The sequence below is a fragment of the Rhamphochromis sp. 'chilingali' genome (genome assembly GCF_963969265.1).
Source record: "Rhamphochromis sp. 'chilingali' genome assembly, chromosome: 15".
Lineage (NCBI taxonomy): Eukaryota > Metazoa > Chordata > Actinopteri > Cichliformes > Cichlidae > Rhamphochromis > Rhamphochromis sp. 'chilingali'.
In genome coordinates, this window is record NC_137942.1 from 8352132 (window position 1) to 8367014 (window position 14883).

The window sequence follows — 14883 nt, forward strand, 5'->3', positions numbered from 1 at the left end:
CGTCATCCTGGCGGCGCGAGCTGTCGCTCCAGGCGGGGCAATTAGAACGCCACGAGAAAATGTTACACCATGTCTCCAGGGAGCAATCAGCGCTAATCCAGGTTGTGACGGAGTTAAAAGGTATGTTGCTATCTCCGCCTGGAGCTGCGGGGGGCCCTTCACCAGCGCCACCCCCGATCAGCGTCGCTGCTGCTTGCCCACTGCCCCCCTCCCCTCCTCCGCAACCACGGGAACATTCATTGCCTGTCCCAGAAAAATTTTCTGGAGAATTAGACAAGAGTAGGGGATTTTTGACGCAGTGTGCCCTCATCTTTAGGCAGCAGGCTCAGGCCTACACCACTGATGGTTCTAAAATAGCCTTGATGGTGGAGCTGTTGACAGGCCGAGCCTTGCAGTGGGCGCAAGCGGTCCTGAACTCCCAGCCTCAGATTTCTTACACTGAGTTTTTGAGCAAATTTCGTAGTGTTTTTGATAAAGGAACTAACCCTGACAGCGCTGCGCATAGGCTGTTTACCTTGAAGCAGGGCCGGAGGAGTGTCGCTGACTTCTCGGTGGACTTCTGGATCCTCGCTGAGGAGACTGGTTGGGAGGAAACGGCGCTCCGGGGCGCCTTCTTGAACAGTCTGAATGATGGACTGAAGCGTGAGTTGGCTACAAAAGACTTGCCTAAAACTTTGAGTGCGTTGATTGATTTATGTATTAGGTTGGACGACTACCTGCGGGAGTTCGGCAGGCGGACACCAGGAGGCGCTGGGTGGCGGGCGGAATTGCCGGCTCTGGAATGGAGAGGGACGGACCCGCGACCTACGGAGGCGGAGGAGCCTATGCAGCTAGGCAGTGCACGTTTGAGCTCCACGGATTGGAGGAGGAGACGCCTGACGGGGGAGTGCTTTGCATGTGGGAAGAAGGGACATTTTGCTGACGCATGCCCCTCTCGGGGAAACGACCAAGCCCGTCAGTAGCTGTGGGAATACTGACGGGTGCGACCATGAACACTGCCTCCCATCTGAGTTGTCCTGCTAAGTTGGTTTTTCAATCTCACACCCATCTGTGTAGTGCATTAGTGGATTCTGGGGCCGAACAGAGTTTTCTGGACGAATCGCTCGCTAGGAGGTTGGGTTTTCCTGCGGTTCCCCTCCAGGAGCCTCTTCAAGTGTCGGCTCTTAACGGCAGCCCGTTAGCAGAAATAACTCATCGCACAGCTGATCTGACCTTAGTTCTTTCTGGTAACCATGTCGAGAAAGTTTCCCTGTTTCTGTTTAGAGCCCCCGGCACACCATTGGTCTTGGGGTTCCCATGGCTCACACAACACAACCCGCAGATCGACTGGGCGCAGGGACGCGTGACAGGATGGAGCGAGTGGTGCCATGAACATTGTTTACGTGCAGCGGTGCCCAGTTTATTGCCCCTAACTCCAGCGGCTCAAGTGAAGGCACCTGATCTTTCAGCCGTCCCTCCGGAGTACCACGATTTGGCTCAGGTATTCAGCAAAGACCTGGCAGTGTCACTCCCGCCTCATCGCCCTTACGATTGCGGGCTAGATCTGCACCCCGGCGCCCCATTACCCACCAGCCGGCTTTACAGCATCTCAAAACCCGAACGTGAGACGATGGAGCATTACATCACAGACTCCCTTGCTGCCGGTCTAATTCGCCCGTCCACGTCCCCGCTGGGGGCTGGATTCTTCTTTGTACAGAAAAAGGACAAGTCTCTCCGCCCCTGTATAGATTTTCGGGGCCTGAATCAGATTACAGTCAAGAACAGATATCCCCTCCCTCTTCTGGCCTCAGCGTTCGAACTACTCCAGGGGGCGACCATCTTTTCCAAACTCGACCTCCGTAATGCATACCATCTGGTTCGTGTTCGCGAGGGGGATGAATGGAAGACGGCGTTTAACACCCATCTGGGGCACTTTGAATATTTGGTTATGCCTTTCGGACTCACCAACGCCCCCGCTGTTTTCCAAGCTATGGTTAATGATGTGCTGCGTGACTTTATTAACCACTTTGTGTTTGTCTATTTAGACGACATCCTCGTTTTCTCTAGGACCCGAGCCGAACACGTGAAACAGGTGAGACTGGTGCTGCAGCGTCTGCTGGAGAATCGGCTTTTCGTCAAGGGTGAGAAGTGCCAGTTTCATGTTCAGTCTGTGCCGTTTTTGGGGTTTATTGTGGAGAAGGGGCAGTTGCGAGCCGACCCTGCCAAAGTGAGGGCAGTGGTGGAGTGGCCCGAGCCCAAGACACGTCGGGAACTACAAAGGTTTCTCGGGTTCGCCAACTTTTATAGGAAGTTCATCAGAAACTTTAGTGCGGTGGTCACTCCTCTCACGCGGCTCACCTCTCCCAAGCAGCCTTTTCTCTGGTCTAGTTCAGCGCAGCGGGCGTTTGCTCATTTGAAACATCTGTTTTCCTCTGCTCCCATTTTGATCCAGGCTGACCTCACCCGACCATTCGTGGTGGAGGTGGACGCATCGGACTCAGGGGTGGGGGCCGTTCTCTCCCAGCGGGTGGAGGGCAAGCTGCACCCATGTGCCTTTTTCTCTCGACGGCTGACTCCAGCGGAACAAAATTATGATGTGGGCGATCGGGAGCTCCTCGCCATCAAACTGGCCCTGGAGGAATGGCGGCACTGGTTGGAGGGTGGAGAACACCCCGTTGTGATTTGGACAGACCATAAGAACTTGGCGTATATCCAGGCAGCTAAGCGTCTCAACGCTTGTCAAGCCAGGTGGGCCCTGTTCTTTACACGTTTCAATATCTCTATAACCTACAGACCGGGATCACGCAACACGAAGCCCGATGCTCTGTCACGCCAATTTTCGCCCCACATGGACGACGAAGAGAGGCAGAGACCCGTTCTGCCCGCCTCATGCGTCGTGGGGGCCATCACATGGGAGATTGAGAGGATGGTCAGAGAGGCCCAGCAGCAGGAGCCAGACCCAGGGACGGGCCCGGATGGACGGTTGTTCGTCCCCACAACGGTCCGGGGCAGAGTTATACACTGGGCCCACACCGCAAAGTTCTCCTGCCACCCTGGTAAGAACCGCACCATTAGTTTTTTGCGACGTTTGTTTTGGTGGCCCTCTCTCCTCAGGGATGTTCGGGACTATGTGGCGGCCTGTCCTACCTGTGCTCGGAATAAGACCCCCAGTGCTCCCCAGGCCGGTCTCTTGCACCCTCTGCCCGTCCCCAAGCGCCCCTGGTCGCACATCGCTTTGGATTTTGTCACCGGTCTACCGCCGTCGTCAGGTAACACGACCAGACTCACTGTTATAGACCGTTTTTCCAAGGCTGCGCACTTTGTGGCATTGCCTAAGCTCCCGACGGCCTTGGAGACTGCTCGGCTCCTCACTGATCATGTTTTTCGATTACATGGACTGCCATGGGACATTGTTTCTGATCGGGGTCCCCAGTTTACTTCTCGGGTGTGGAGGGCGTTTTGTTCGGAACTGGGGGCCGGAGTGAGTTTGTCTTCAGGTTTTCATCCTCAGACGAACGGTCAGGCGGAGCGGGCGAACCAGGAGTTGGAGTCTATGTTGCGCTGTGTGGTGTCCTCGAATCAATCCACCTGGAGTGGCCAATTAGCTTGGGTCGAGTACGCTCACAATTCCAGCACGTCGGCGGCCACTGGTGTGTCTCCGTTTGAGGCGTCGCTGGGGTACCAGCCGCCTCTACTCACCATCACTGAAGGCGAGCTGGCCGTCCCCTCCGTTCAGCATCACATGAGACGCTGCAGGCGAGCGTGGCGCGCCACTCGGGCGGCTCTGTTGAGGACGGCGGAACAGAATAAGAGGCTGGCTGATCGTCGCCGCACCCCTGCCCCTGCCTATCGTGTTGGGCAGCAGGTGTGGCTCTCCTCCAGGTATGTTCCTTTGCGGACTGAATCCAGGAAGTTGGCCCCGCGTTTCATTGGGCCCTTTTCGATCCAGGCTGTTCTGAACCCAGTGACTGTTCGCTTGGCCCTTCCTCGTGCCATGAGGATTCATAATGTGTTTCATGTTTCCCAGGTGAAACCGGTCCGGACCAGCCCTTTGTGCCCGCCCTCCGGGCCCCCGCCACCCACCCGGATTATCGACGGCGCCCCGGCGTATTCCATCTCCCGCATTATGGATGCCCGGCGCCGCGGTAGGGGCTTTCAGTTCTTGGTGGATTGGGATGGGTATGGTCCGGAAGAGCGTTCCTGGGTGCCGCGGTCTGCGGTTCTCGATAACGCCATGGTGAGGGAATTCCGCCGCCGGCACCCTGACAAGTTTGGTCGGTCGCCGGGAGGCTCCCATTGATGGGGGGGGTACTGTCACGGTTAGGTGGTCCTCACCGATTACCTTGCCACTTTTTGGGGGTGTTTGTGTGTACTGTGTCGTGTCTCCTCTCCATCTTGTGCATGTGTTTTGCTGCGGAGACATGTACCTCTGGAAGCCGTGGCACGGCACGGCAGCTGAACCGAGGGGTGGGTCCGGAGCTGGAAGCGTCGCACCTGGACGTAATTACTTTGCCGGCTACAACTGATCTGAAGCAGCCCTATTTAACGGTGCAGTCGAGTCACAACCAACGCTGGAACGTTGAACTAAACCGGGTAGCGTAATCGTGGCTAGTATACTCAGCTTGTGAAAGAGAGACGGTTGTATTACAGTGCGTGTGCTTTTCTCATCTGCCCTCAGGATTCAGAGATCGGAGGAGGAGCCGGCACAAGGAGCGGTTTGGGATTATTACAGCACTGTCACTGCGGGGAGAAGTCATCGTATAATTGCACTGCTCTTTCTGGATTACAGACTCGAACTATTGACTCACCTTTTCACTGTGAATAAATTCACTGTCACTCTGCAAGGAGTCTCGCACCTGAGTCCTTTAATTCCATTTCACCATGACATATTTATATAGTTTATAGCTTTATATTGTTTTTGTGATGAAGATTGCATTTAATTTAATTATATATGTTAAAGTTTATAAATACAAAACAGATATTCTCTTTTCTTCTAAAAGCTCAAAACTATACCGTGACATTCGCGGCCAGGTTGAGTGTTTATAAAAAATCTGACCACAACTAGGTCTACATACAGTGTAATCAGTAATTATATAACATTTCATAACTCTCGAGTAATTTTGCTGCTGCTTTGATATCCTGCTTTATGGACCAAAAGGCAGCTGTGCTTGTTTTGTCTTTTTAAGAGTTTATTTTTTGCCAGTAAAACAGCTGAACCATCTGCAGAGTTTAGGGGCATCAAAGGTCCTGATGAAGCACTTATGGGGAGTTCATCTTTGAGATTCTAGTAATCAAGCAGGCAGTTCTATCACAAGGAAAGCAGAAGAAAGAAACAAGACAGCGAGGAGCAGACAAAAGCTCAGGCAGAAAGAGGCAGACAGTAAAGACAAGCACCTCTTTTAAGCTGCTCCATAATAAAGCATGAAATAGGCTGGTTAAGTCGTGGCTCTGGCACGGACACTAGTCCACTTCAGAGAGCTACATCCTCAATCAAAGAAGAAATGCAACAACAAAGATGTACTCTGTGCACAGTATAATTGCTTTCATGTCCACAAAAACAGAAGCATCTGGGTGTTAAACAAATGAGGAAAAGCCCATCTCGGTGACAGCTTCACTTTACCCTAGGAGATATTTGTGTCTGTCTGTGTCCTGTGTGAGAGTCCTGGAGTGAGTATGTCTGACAGCTACACAGGAAAAAAACACTATTGTGTTGAACCGTTGACATCATGAATGTATTGGTTGTTTAGACCAGTTTGGCACTAGTCTAAAAGCTGTGAATTTAATGTGCAGGCAGAAAACCGACCCATCAAGCAACTGATGCACTTTAAAGATTCCATTCATATTGAAGCAGAGGCTTAAAAATCAACTGCTGAATAGCAGAATTTATAATAATAATAATAATGATAATTCTCCTCAAAATACATTTCGCTATTGCACAGAAAAATAAAGTAATTGAGAAATTAAGCTGAACTTTAACCAGATGAGACATGTGTACTCAATTGCTACAGAGCATCTACAAGTTTGTCCGCCCCTGAGAGGCTATTCATCCGCACTCAGAGCAACCTTAAGAAGCCAGCGCCTGGAAAGAACAAGGTCAGTATGTCATAATGAAATGCAAGTAATACCAACAGGCTGATAAGCATTAAATGAAAAAAGCTCATTTTGTGGTTGAAAAAAAAGAGATGCCAATTTGTAATTAGGCTAAATTAAAAAACACTTACAACATGCAGCTGAATCTGTCATGGTCCCTGTGCCTCCCCGGCCAGCCCAGTGTGGCCACAAGTGTTTGTTGTTTTTCTCTCACTCTGTCTCTCCTACCTGTCTGCCTGGGCGGAGCTCTGATTGGGCTCCTGCCCTTGGCCCACGCACCTGCAGCTGATCTCGAGCGGATTGCAGTTCTCTGGCTCTTAAGGCTGGGGCTCTGAGCTGTTCGTCGCTGGAATATTGAGTAACTCTCGTTAGTATTGCCTGGCTTCCTTGCGATTCTACTGTTCCCGTGTTTGCCTTCGACTTACCCTCGTCTGTGTAAACAGGTTTACCTGGATCAGCCCTTTTTTGACCCCTGGACCCCGTGAGTAGGAGCGTGAGCTGAGCTGCTTGTGTGGAGACTGTTTGGACGAGGAGCAGAGCGAGTGCGAAGAAGTGTGTCTCCCCAGCCAAGTGATCCCCGGGACCCTGGTGTTTCCCCCCCCCCCCCCTTCACGTGTATATAGTGCACCAGTGTGATTAATAAAGTGTCGTTGAACTGTGCTACCTCAGTCTGCGCCTGAGTCCGTTCCACTCCCGTGACAGAATCAGAAGAAAGGAACAGAGCAGTGCACCACAGTTTGCAGAAGCATCAGTATGGTTGACTGTCCTTCGTAGCTTAAAAAGAATCCAGCCAGCTGTGTTAGTTTCTTGGCTAATAAGCGGAGGTGGCCAGGTCACCTAGCTACCATTACAAGTTGCTAATTAGGTCAAATTGATCCTCAGTCAAATTGAAGGAGGCACTCAAGATTCATATTACCTGGCTGCCTGTAAGACAAATCTCTTCCTTCTCACCAAGAGGGTGAACACTGAGCCCCCATCTTTTAATTTTCATCTATTAGTACCACCATTTTTTCCTAGATTAATCATTATTTGAATTTTGAAAACAAAACAAAACAAGGGGACAACGTTGGCTCACACAGTTACATGGATAATTAAACATAGATCTGGGGGGGAAGTGTGCACACAAAATGTAAATAATAAATGCCCATCATTATTATTATTATGCATGACAAAATCACTGCAACTCTTAATATTGTTGAAAAATTAAATCTTGTTCAAAAAAGGCTAAACCCACGCTGATGTGAAAACAAGCATGTTCTGTTGGTGAACTTGTCTAATTAAAATTCACATTACAGTTCAGCTCCAACGCAGACTGTGAGTTTCCATGTCTCCAATGTCTCAAAAGACAGAATGTCCCCAGTGCCGCTTTCAAAACACGAGGATACGTTCTGTCTTGCTTGTACTTACAGATGTGTATGCCATAAAAACTAATGATTCTATTGTGTGTCTTAAAGGATTCCCTATATCGTACAAACAAATCTACACTGCATTTGTGTATGTAATCTCTGTGTATGTACACCTACCTATGTAATCATTCATTGCTCAACTACTCCAACTTGCTTTAATTTCAGAAGACACCTAATTGCAATTAAGATGCATGGGGTGTTGAGCTGGGAAGTAAAAGGAAGTAATCAGTGCTGATTATAGAGCCAGAGCCTGATCAGAGTAAATCATATACTGACTGTACGTCTCCTCTGTGCCCGCCTGAATCGGAGTCGGGAATGAGACGGAACAGAGCCTGTTTTTAGTGTGATTATGTCCATGGCAGCACTACAGACTCCAGCTCGCTGCCAGATTTGAAAGGATTATGCCGCGTGTGACACCATGAGGTTGACCTAATCTTGTGGAGAGACACACAAAGATAATTTATGGGTCACATCGGACATGAATCTGTCCAATATGTTTTCCAGCTTTTAAATTTATAGTTTCCCCACCAGTCTCTTTAGTTTCAGTTTATGGGTTTGTTTTGCAAACTGTTCTATATAAAACACAAAGTGCTGCTTATGTATGTGGAGTTTGATTTGTGTATGTAAACACAGGAGCTTAACGAAACTCCAAGTCTAGCTGTCTAGGTCTGCATTCTGAGTGCTGCCAAAATGTGAGGGTTCTGAAAAACTGGTAAAGACATTATGCAACTAAATGTATTTTTTGAATTCTGTATGTTTAAATGAAAATTTGCAAGTATAATAAATCACTTCCCCTGTTTATTTGATATTAAATGATCCAAGCTGAAATGCATTAGCACATATTGATCTAGCGATGCAGAAGAAGCATGGTGATCTGAAACAGTCAAAACATTTCATGGCAGCATTCAGGTTATAGTTTAAATATGTAAACAGACGGTCTTTGAGGACGGTGTTTTTAAGTACCACCTTTTCATATAATGCTTTTTCTTGTACATCAGTTGACTGAAAAGAGTGCACAATATTTGCTTTGCTATGCTCCACACATACATCAGGAGACTATACCATCTCAATGTAGTCGCTAATGAGAAACTTCACTGAAACATTTGGGGAATGAATGCCTTGCTCAAGGGTTTTGACAAGTTTGACTGTGAGTAGAGTCATACATTCATTCTTTCTCAGCCTTATCTTTACTTTATCCATGTATTCCGACTCACTTCTATTACATCAGAGCCCCGGGCCATAGAGGGCCAATTTTTTAGTGTGAAAATCCACATGGAAAGCTTCAATCCTGGCTTTAGTCACACCATTTGTTAGCAGTAATGAGGGCAGATGAGAACTGTAGCGTTTTGCAGATTGTGAACATTGGCTATCCAACAGTGACACCTACTGGCTAATAAAGTCAAAATTAATCATTTCAAAAGACATGTCTGATTTTATTTGATATTAATTAATGTAACATTAATTCATATTAAACACACAAAAAGGGATTTAGACTTAGTAGACAATTTCTTAACATTAGGATAAGTATTTATATAAATGTCAGATGATCACTGTACTCCCACTTACATAATTCAAACACACATTGGTAATATTACATCTAAACTAATTGTAAAATAGCTAAAAATTCATGTAAAATGAATCTTTTCTTAATGACATGTCAAATGCTCATGGTTCATGTTCTTTGCTTCTGTACTTGACTTGAGATGTGAATGAGGAAATACTCTATGTACAAAACAAATGCAAATAATTACAAGCATGATTGGTGCATTAAAGGTTTTGGCACGCAGGGCTCGCAGAACAAAGACTTAACATCTGTGGAGCAAATCTGTGAAAAGAAACTCGAGAATAGGAAAACCCACACAGAGCTCTCTTATTGATGTCTTAATCGAGCAAGAAATTTTCCTGGCAGTACTCTTTAAAGTTGAACTCCTCAACAGTGAAAGGTACATCCTTCCACTTCTTCACTGGGAGCCGCTCTTGACCAGGGCTCTCCAGAACAAAGTTCTTAATGGCTAGATTTGGCAGTATGGCACACTTCTTGTACTTTATTTCATTTCCCCATTTCTGTAAATTTACACAAGAACAACACTCAGAATCCAACACGAGCATGAACGTAACATTATGTTTTGTTTTTATTTGAAGAGGGTACCTCGCTGCATATTTTACAGCCGATTGTACACCCAGGCTCCCAGTCCTCAAAGCTTCTTTTTAGAGTCAGTTGGTCTCCAAATGTATAGTGTTTCCTGAGGACAAACCAAAAGAAAAGATATTTTACTTTGTCCCCAACATGCTTTTGCGTTAACTCTTAGATCAGAACATATTTAACTCACTTAAAGTCAGGGTTGACGTTGACGTACATGTTCTCAACTAGCTTGATGTCACTGCCAGAAGCCACAGGGGTAAAACAGCTTCGACACAAGAGCTGGATACTGGAAGCAGTGTTACGACTCCTCTTCTCTGCTTGGCGCCTCTGTTCAATTTTGGTGCAAGTGACTACCATCTCTTGAAGCTGAGTAATCTGGAGACAAGGAAGAATGGAAGGTGATGTTAATACCACGGGGCTGTGAAATGTATTAAGGACTGGTAGAGTATATACGCTCACCTTTGTGCAAAAGTCTTGAGGGGTCATAGTTTGCACACGGTCAATGGCTTGTCCAGTCAGCTCCTCCAGATATTCATTCATGCGCTCTCGGCGATCTTCACGCCCGCCTGCTTGGGCTACGACTGCATACTGACTGTTTTTTGCTCGTGCACGTCCACTGGCCTGCTGCTGGGCGATCTCATTAGTAAGGAGTCCGTAGCGCACCACCAGGTTGCATTCAGGTATATCAAGACCTTCTTCGGCCACACTGGTGGAGATCAGGAGGTTCAGAGAACCCATACGGAAATTCCTGATTGTTTCTGCCTGTTCATTCTGTAAGAAATATGCAAATAAAAGCAAGGAAACATGCAGAAATGTCCATAGAGATGTTACTGAATGTGACTGACTCAAAGCTTATAGGCGAAGACTGTATATCATCATACCTGTGTCATGTAGGTGTTGCCATTACCAGCGCCGATGAAGATGTCTGCCTTGATGCCAGCTTCCTGCAATGCCCTGTTTTTGAGGACCCAGTCTTTCAGGCAGTGGGTGCTTTTACGAGTTTTACTGAAGATGATTGCCCTTGATGGGACACCTGACCCAAACTGTTGTAACAGAGTGCTCTGAAGTTCATCCATCTTTGGGTTATCAAAGCGAGAATCCATAGCAAGGTTCTTTAGCTCCACCTGATTCTCTGTGTGCCACAAAATAGTGACGCAAGTGATGGTTATATTTGCTGAAACCATGAAAATGTGGATTATAATGAAAATATGAGGACTCTCACCTTCAAAAAGTTCCAACAGGAAGGTGTCTGTCCCATCAATGGGATTGGTTTTCTTTTTGGAGTAATACTCCTCTAAGGAGCGATAAGCATCAATCATCCGTAAGGTGTCATTGATGAGGAGGGCATCATTATATTGCCTTAGGTGTAACGCACATTGTGCAAGCAGCCTGTTTTTCTCCTGTACGCCTGGTCAAAGAAACAGATGTAAGCAGAAGCATTGTTTCATCTAAAGATTTACTTACTCTAATTAATTCTATGAAAAAATATGCTCAAAACAAAATCACGTTACAAGGTTAAAAACTAAGTCTGTACCTCGGTGCTCTAGATTCACCACATCTGCCTCATATTCTTGTGTTCCGCACTCTTTAAGTCTGAAGTCTGGGGGAAGGTTCATGTGACTGTGGATGCTGTTCATCATCGATATCAGATGATCACGAAACGGATCCTCAAAGAAAAACACGTGTTTGTGTTTACTAGCAGATACTGTTTTTCAACAAGTGGTTGTTGTCCTGAGGCCAGCATTTGTATGATACCTCTGGGACAGCAACTGCTTCAGCCAATAACATAATATTATATTAAATATAAAAAAATGTTTACAGTCTGATACTACAGGGTTATTTTTTATTATATATTAAAATGTGCATTTGCTTCTTAGTTTAGTATTTTTCCATGATTTGTTTAAGATATCTAAACTTAATATGTGTGTGATAGCTAAGGGTCTCTGCTACAATGCAAGTTCAGCATACCCATGATAGCTTAACTGGTTTCACTAACTAACGTCAGTGGTAAAGCAAATGTGTTAAACAGGCCATTAAGTCAAACCTGAGTTTCCCAATGTAAAAGCATTTTCATGGGAAAGGCATGTTGTTGGCAACATGTGAGCAGTCAAAAACACAAACAGGTTTACAAGCAGCACAGTGAATTATTTCACAAAGAAAGGGAAAGTGGTAAAGCTCTGTCACTAAAACACTGGAAGATCTGATAGATTATTTCTTTTTTTTTCTTTAGATGTGCACTAGAAAACTTTACCATCATTTTTTTTCTAAATGAGCAAGTAAAGAATACATACAAAAACATTCAAATTTAGAGTTATCTTGCAATTTTCATATAAGATCAACAAGGTTAACAAGTGCTCTGTTTGTGTTTCATGCCAAGAGGTGATGTTAGGAATGGGAATAGAAACAAAGATAATAAGGGAAAAACATAAACTTTATAGAAGGATACGAAATATTTATCCCATATCTGGCAATTTCTTTTTTATTACAGCAAATGAAAACCTGCTTCTAGTGCTACTGTCACAAAAACAACAACAACAACAACAATAACAACAACAACGTGTTGTTTTTATAAATACAAGAAAATTGTAATTTTCGTATTTCAAATAAATAAAAATAGGTATAAAAATATGCTTACTTTAAGTCTTTCTTTTACAATTTTGAAGCTTTTTCTGGGTTTGGGCACCACTTCCTTCAGTTCAGATGCATATTCTTTAGCTGAAACTATGACTGAGTCCAAGTTAGCACAAATCTGAAAGGAGGAGCATTTTCAAGCAAAGCCAGCTAATTAAATAGAGATAAATTATATAAAAAGCTCAAATAAAAAATGAATCCCTGACCTCCAGTACATGCTCCACAGCCTTGTCCAGGGTCTTTGCGCCTCCTGTTCCTGGAGATGCTGTGAGGCCCAAGATCTGTGGCAGTGGTTTTTCTCCCTTCAACTTTTTCTCCACATAGAGTCTCATTACTTTGTTGTAGGCTTCCTCCTTGTGAGTATGGTGGCACTCATCAATTATCAGCAGAGTAATATCTGTAGAAAATCCTCAAGTCAGTTCATTTCAGCATAACAGCATAATCAGACATGTTTAAGCTCACTTTGACTCACCTGAGAGCTCGACATGTCTTGCTTCCTCTTTGTTAATCAGAGCGTTGTACAAGATCTGCGCTGTGCAGATGACTACTTGTGACTGCTTCACCACTAACCCAAAAAAGTCCTTTTCCTTATTCTCTCCACTGACTTTCTTAATAATGAAGGTACCACCCAGGTGAGGCTCAAACTCTTTGTTGTAGTGTTGGTCAACAAGATGAACCTGAATTATAGAGCACATCAAAAACATTATATTTAGTCACCTTTAGTCACAGCAGGTGTATAATAGTTTTTTTTTGTCTTAAAAATTAAATCCCCTCATTCTGTTTTAGGTACCTTGTTTACGAGGACCATCACTTTAGCATTTGGTGTGGTCTCCAGGTGTTTTTTGGCCACATACACTGCAGCGCGGGTCTTTCCACCTCCTGTCGGTAACCATATTATGATGTTCTCTCCTTTAAGAGCCCTTTCAACCACTTCCTGCTGGTAGTTATGCAGTCCAAAATCTGCCATTTCGCAGTGCCCTTTTGTTCAGTAATATTTTTGCGTGGCATAGAATACAGATACTGTAGAAGAGAAATGGACACCCAGTTGTGACTTCAAACTCTTAGCCTTAAAAGTCTGCTGGAGCAAAGCTAGTGACAAAACAAACAGAAAGAAAGTCAGCCTTCTGAACTCACCAGTGACGAAGCTCTGTGTAGTTTTGTCTCTTTTTCAGCCGTCACAAGACAGTTGCAAGCTGGTGATGTTTTCAATTTTGTTTGGACTGCCCATGTCACGTGGAAACTGGAAAATGAAACTTATCTGAACTCAGAAAGTTGGCCCTCATGAGGGAGTCTCTGGATGAACAGAAGGTGATTACTAAAATATCTACTCTTAACTCGCTCTGCCTATTGTTTTTAGTTTTGCTTTCCTCATGTAACAAACAGCTTGTTAGTGTTGCAAAAAAAAAAAAAATCCCCTTGTCTGTTTTAATGTCAGCTCACGTAACTTGATCTCTACTCTCTGGCAAAAGAGCTTCAGCAGTATTTGGTTTCAGTTTCCTTTCATTGTGTTACAGTCAAATTCGTCATCTTTACAATGTAGTCTAAATGTTTATAGATCTAAACCATAAAAAACTAATTTCAGCTGTTAGTTGACAATGACATTTTCTAAAGACTGAGCTCAAATGAAACATCTAAATTTGAGATAATCAATGTATGCACAATATCATATTTTTGTAAACTAATTTGTAGTATTACATCTAAGTGCACTTTAAAATGACTACAATGGTTCATGGAAGTTCATCTTTTTGATTACATAAAGTGTACACGATGGTTAAGGTTCATGTTACAGCAGGAGATGGTTTTATCATTTGCTTCTGTGCTGGACTTGAGAGGAAAGTGAAGAACTCCTTACAACAACATGCAAAGGGGATGATACAATGGCCGTGGTCTGGGTTCATTCAAACGTCCAGCTGCAAAATGATTAACTTGCATTTTCTTAATGAAAATAGGCTCACAAACTCCAGTAGATTGCAAAAGAAAACCCCCTTTCCTCCCTTACAGGGGTCTCAATTGTGAGAACGTCATGATGTTAACAAATATTTATTTCTCTTTCAATGTTTTCCTTCCACCCTGAATCTCCAAAGAAAAATACATAGTCACTGTGGATAGGGTCTTCTTGTACGTTATCCTGTGTATTTACATAAGAACAACACAATCCCTAACTATGGATCTATTTGTACTAGGGCTGCAACAGAAGACTATTTTGGTAGTCGATTAATCTGCCAATTTTTCTTTGATTAGTCAACGAGTATTTCAATAACTCTTATCTTCGCTTCCTGTAGGCAAACCTGTTCTAGGGTATCTCACCTGCTCAGGTGATTAGCTAGCATATCCTGAGAAGTTTCCGGTAAGCTAACATAAACATGAACATAAACATTACTGTACAAGCATTAACATGGAATTACTGTACAAACGTTAACATAAACACGGTCAACGCAACGCACTAGCTCTCTCAAACTGACTCATTCAGAGTTGACGTCACAGCTCCAGGGTGCTTCCTGTAACTGCGGTCAAGTGAGCCCTCACACACGAAGTCAGGTCAAGCTAGCCGCACCGCCAGCCGCACCTACAATCGTATTGCACTTTTCTTCCGTATATTACGGTACGGGTGCCGACTGGCTTAGAAGCGCTTCT

General features: G+C 44.9%; 1 protein-coding gene across 1 annotated transcript; it reads right to left on the reverse strand.

The window, feature by feature from the left end:
- Positions 1–8969: 8969 nt before the first annotated feature.
- LOC308411409 (ATP-dependent RNA helicase DHX58-like) lies at positions 8970–14689 on the reverse strand. The gene is made up of 13 exons (XM_080905283.1): positions 14557–14689; positions 13384–13542; positions 13040–13269; positions 12722–12926; positions 12456–12646; positions 12254–12367; positions 11153–11285; positions 10841–11026; positions 10500–10750; positions 10078–10389; positions 9806–9993; positions 9625–9718; positions 8970–9539 (listed from the first exon to the last, which is right to left on the reverse strand). Exons 3-13 carry the CDS (start codon positions 13214–13216, stop codon positions 9357–9359), a joined length of 2034 nt encoding a protein of 677 aa, XP_080761409.1. The 5' UTR covers positions 13217–13269; positions 13384–13542; positions 14557–14689; the 3' UTR covers positions 8970–9356.
- Positions 14690–14883: the final 194 nt, after the last annotated feature.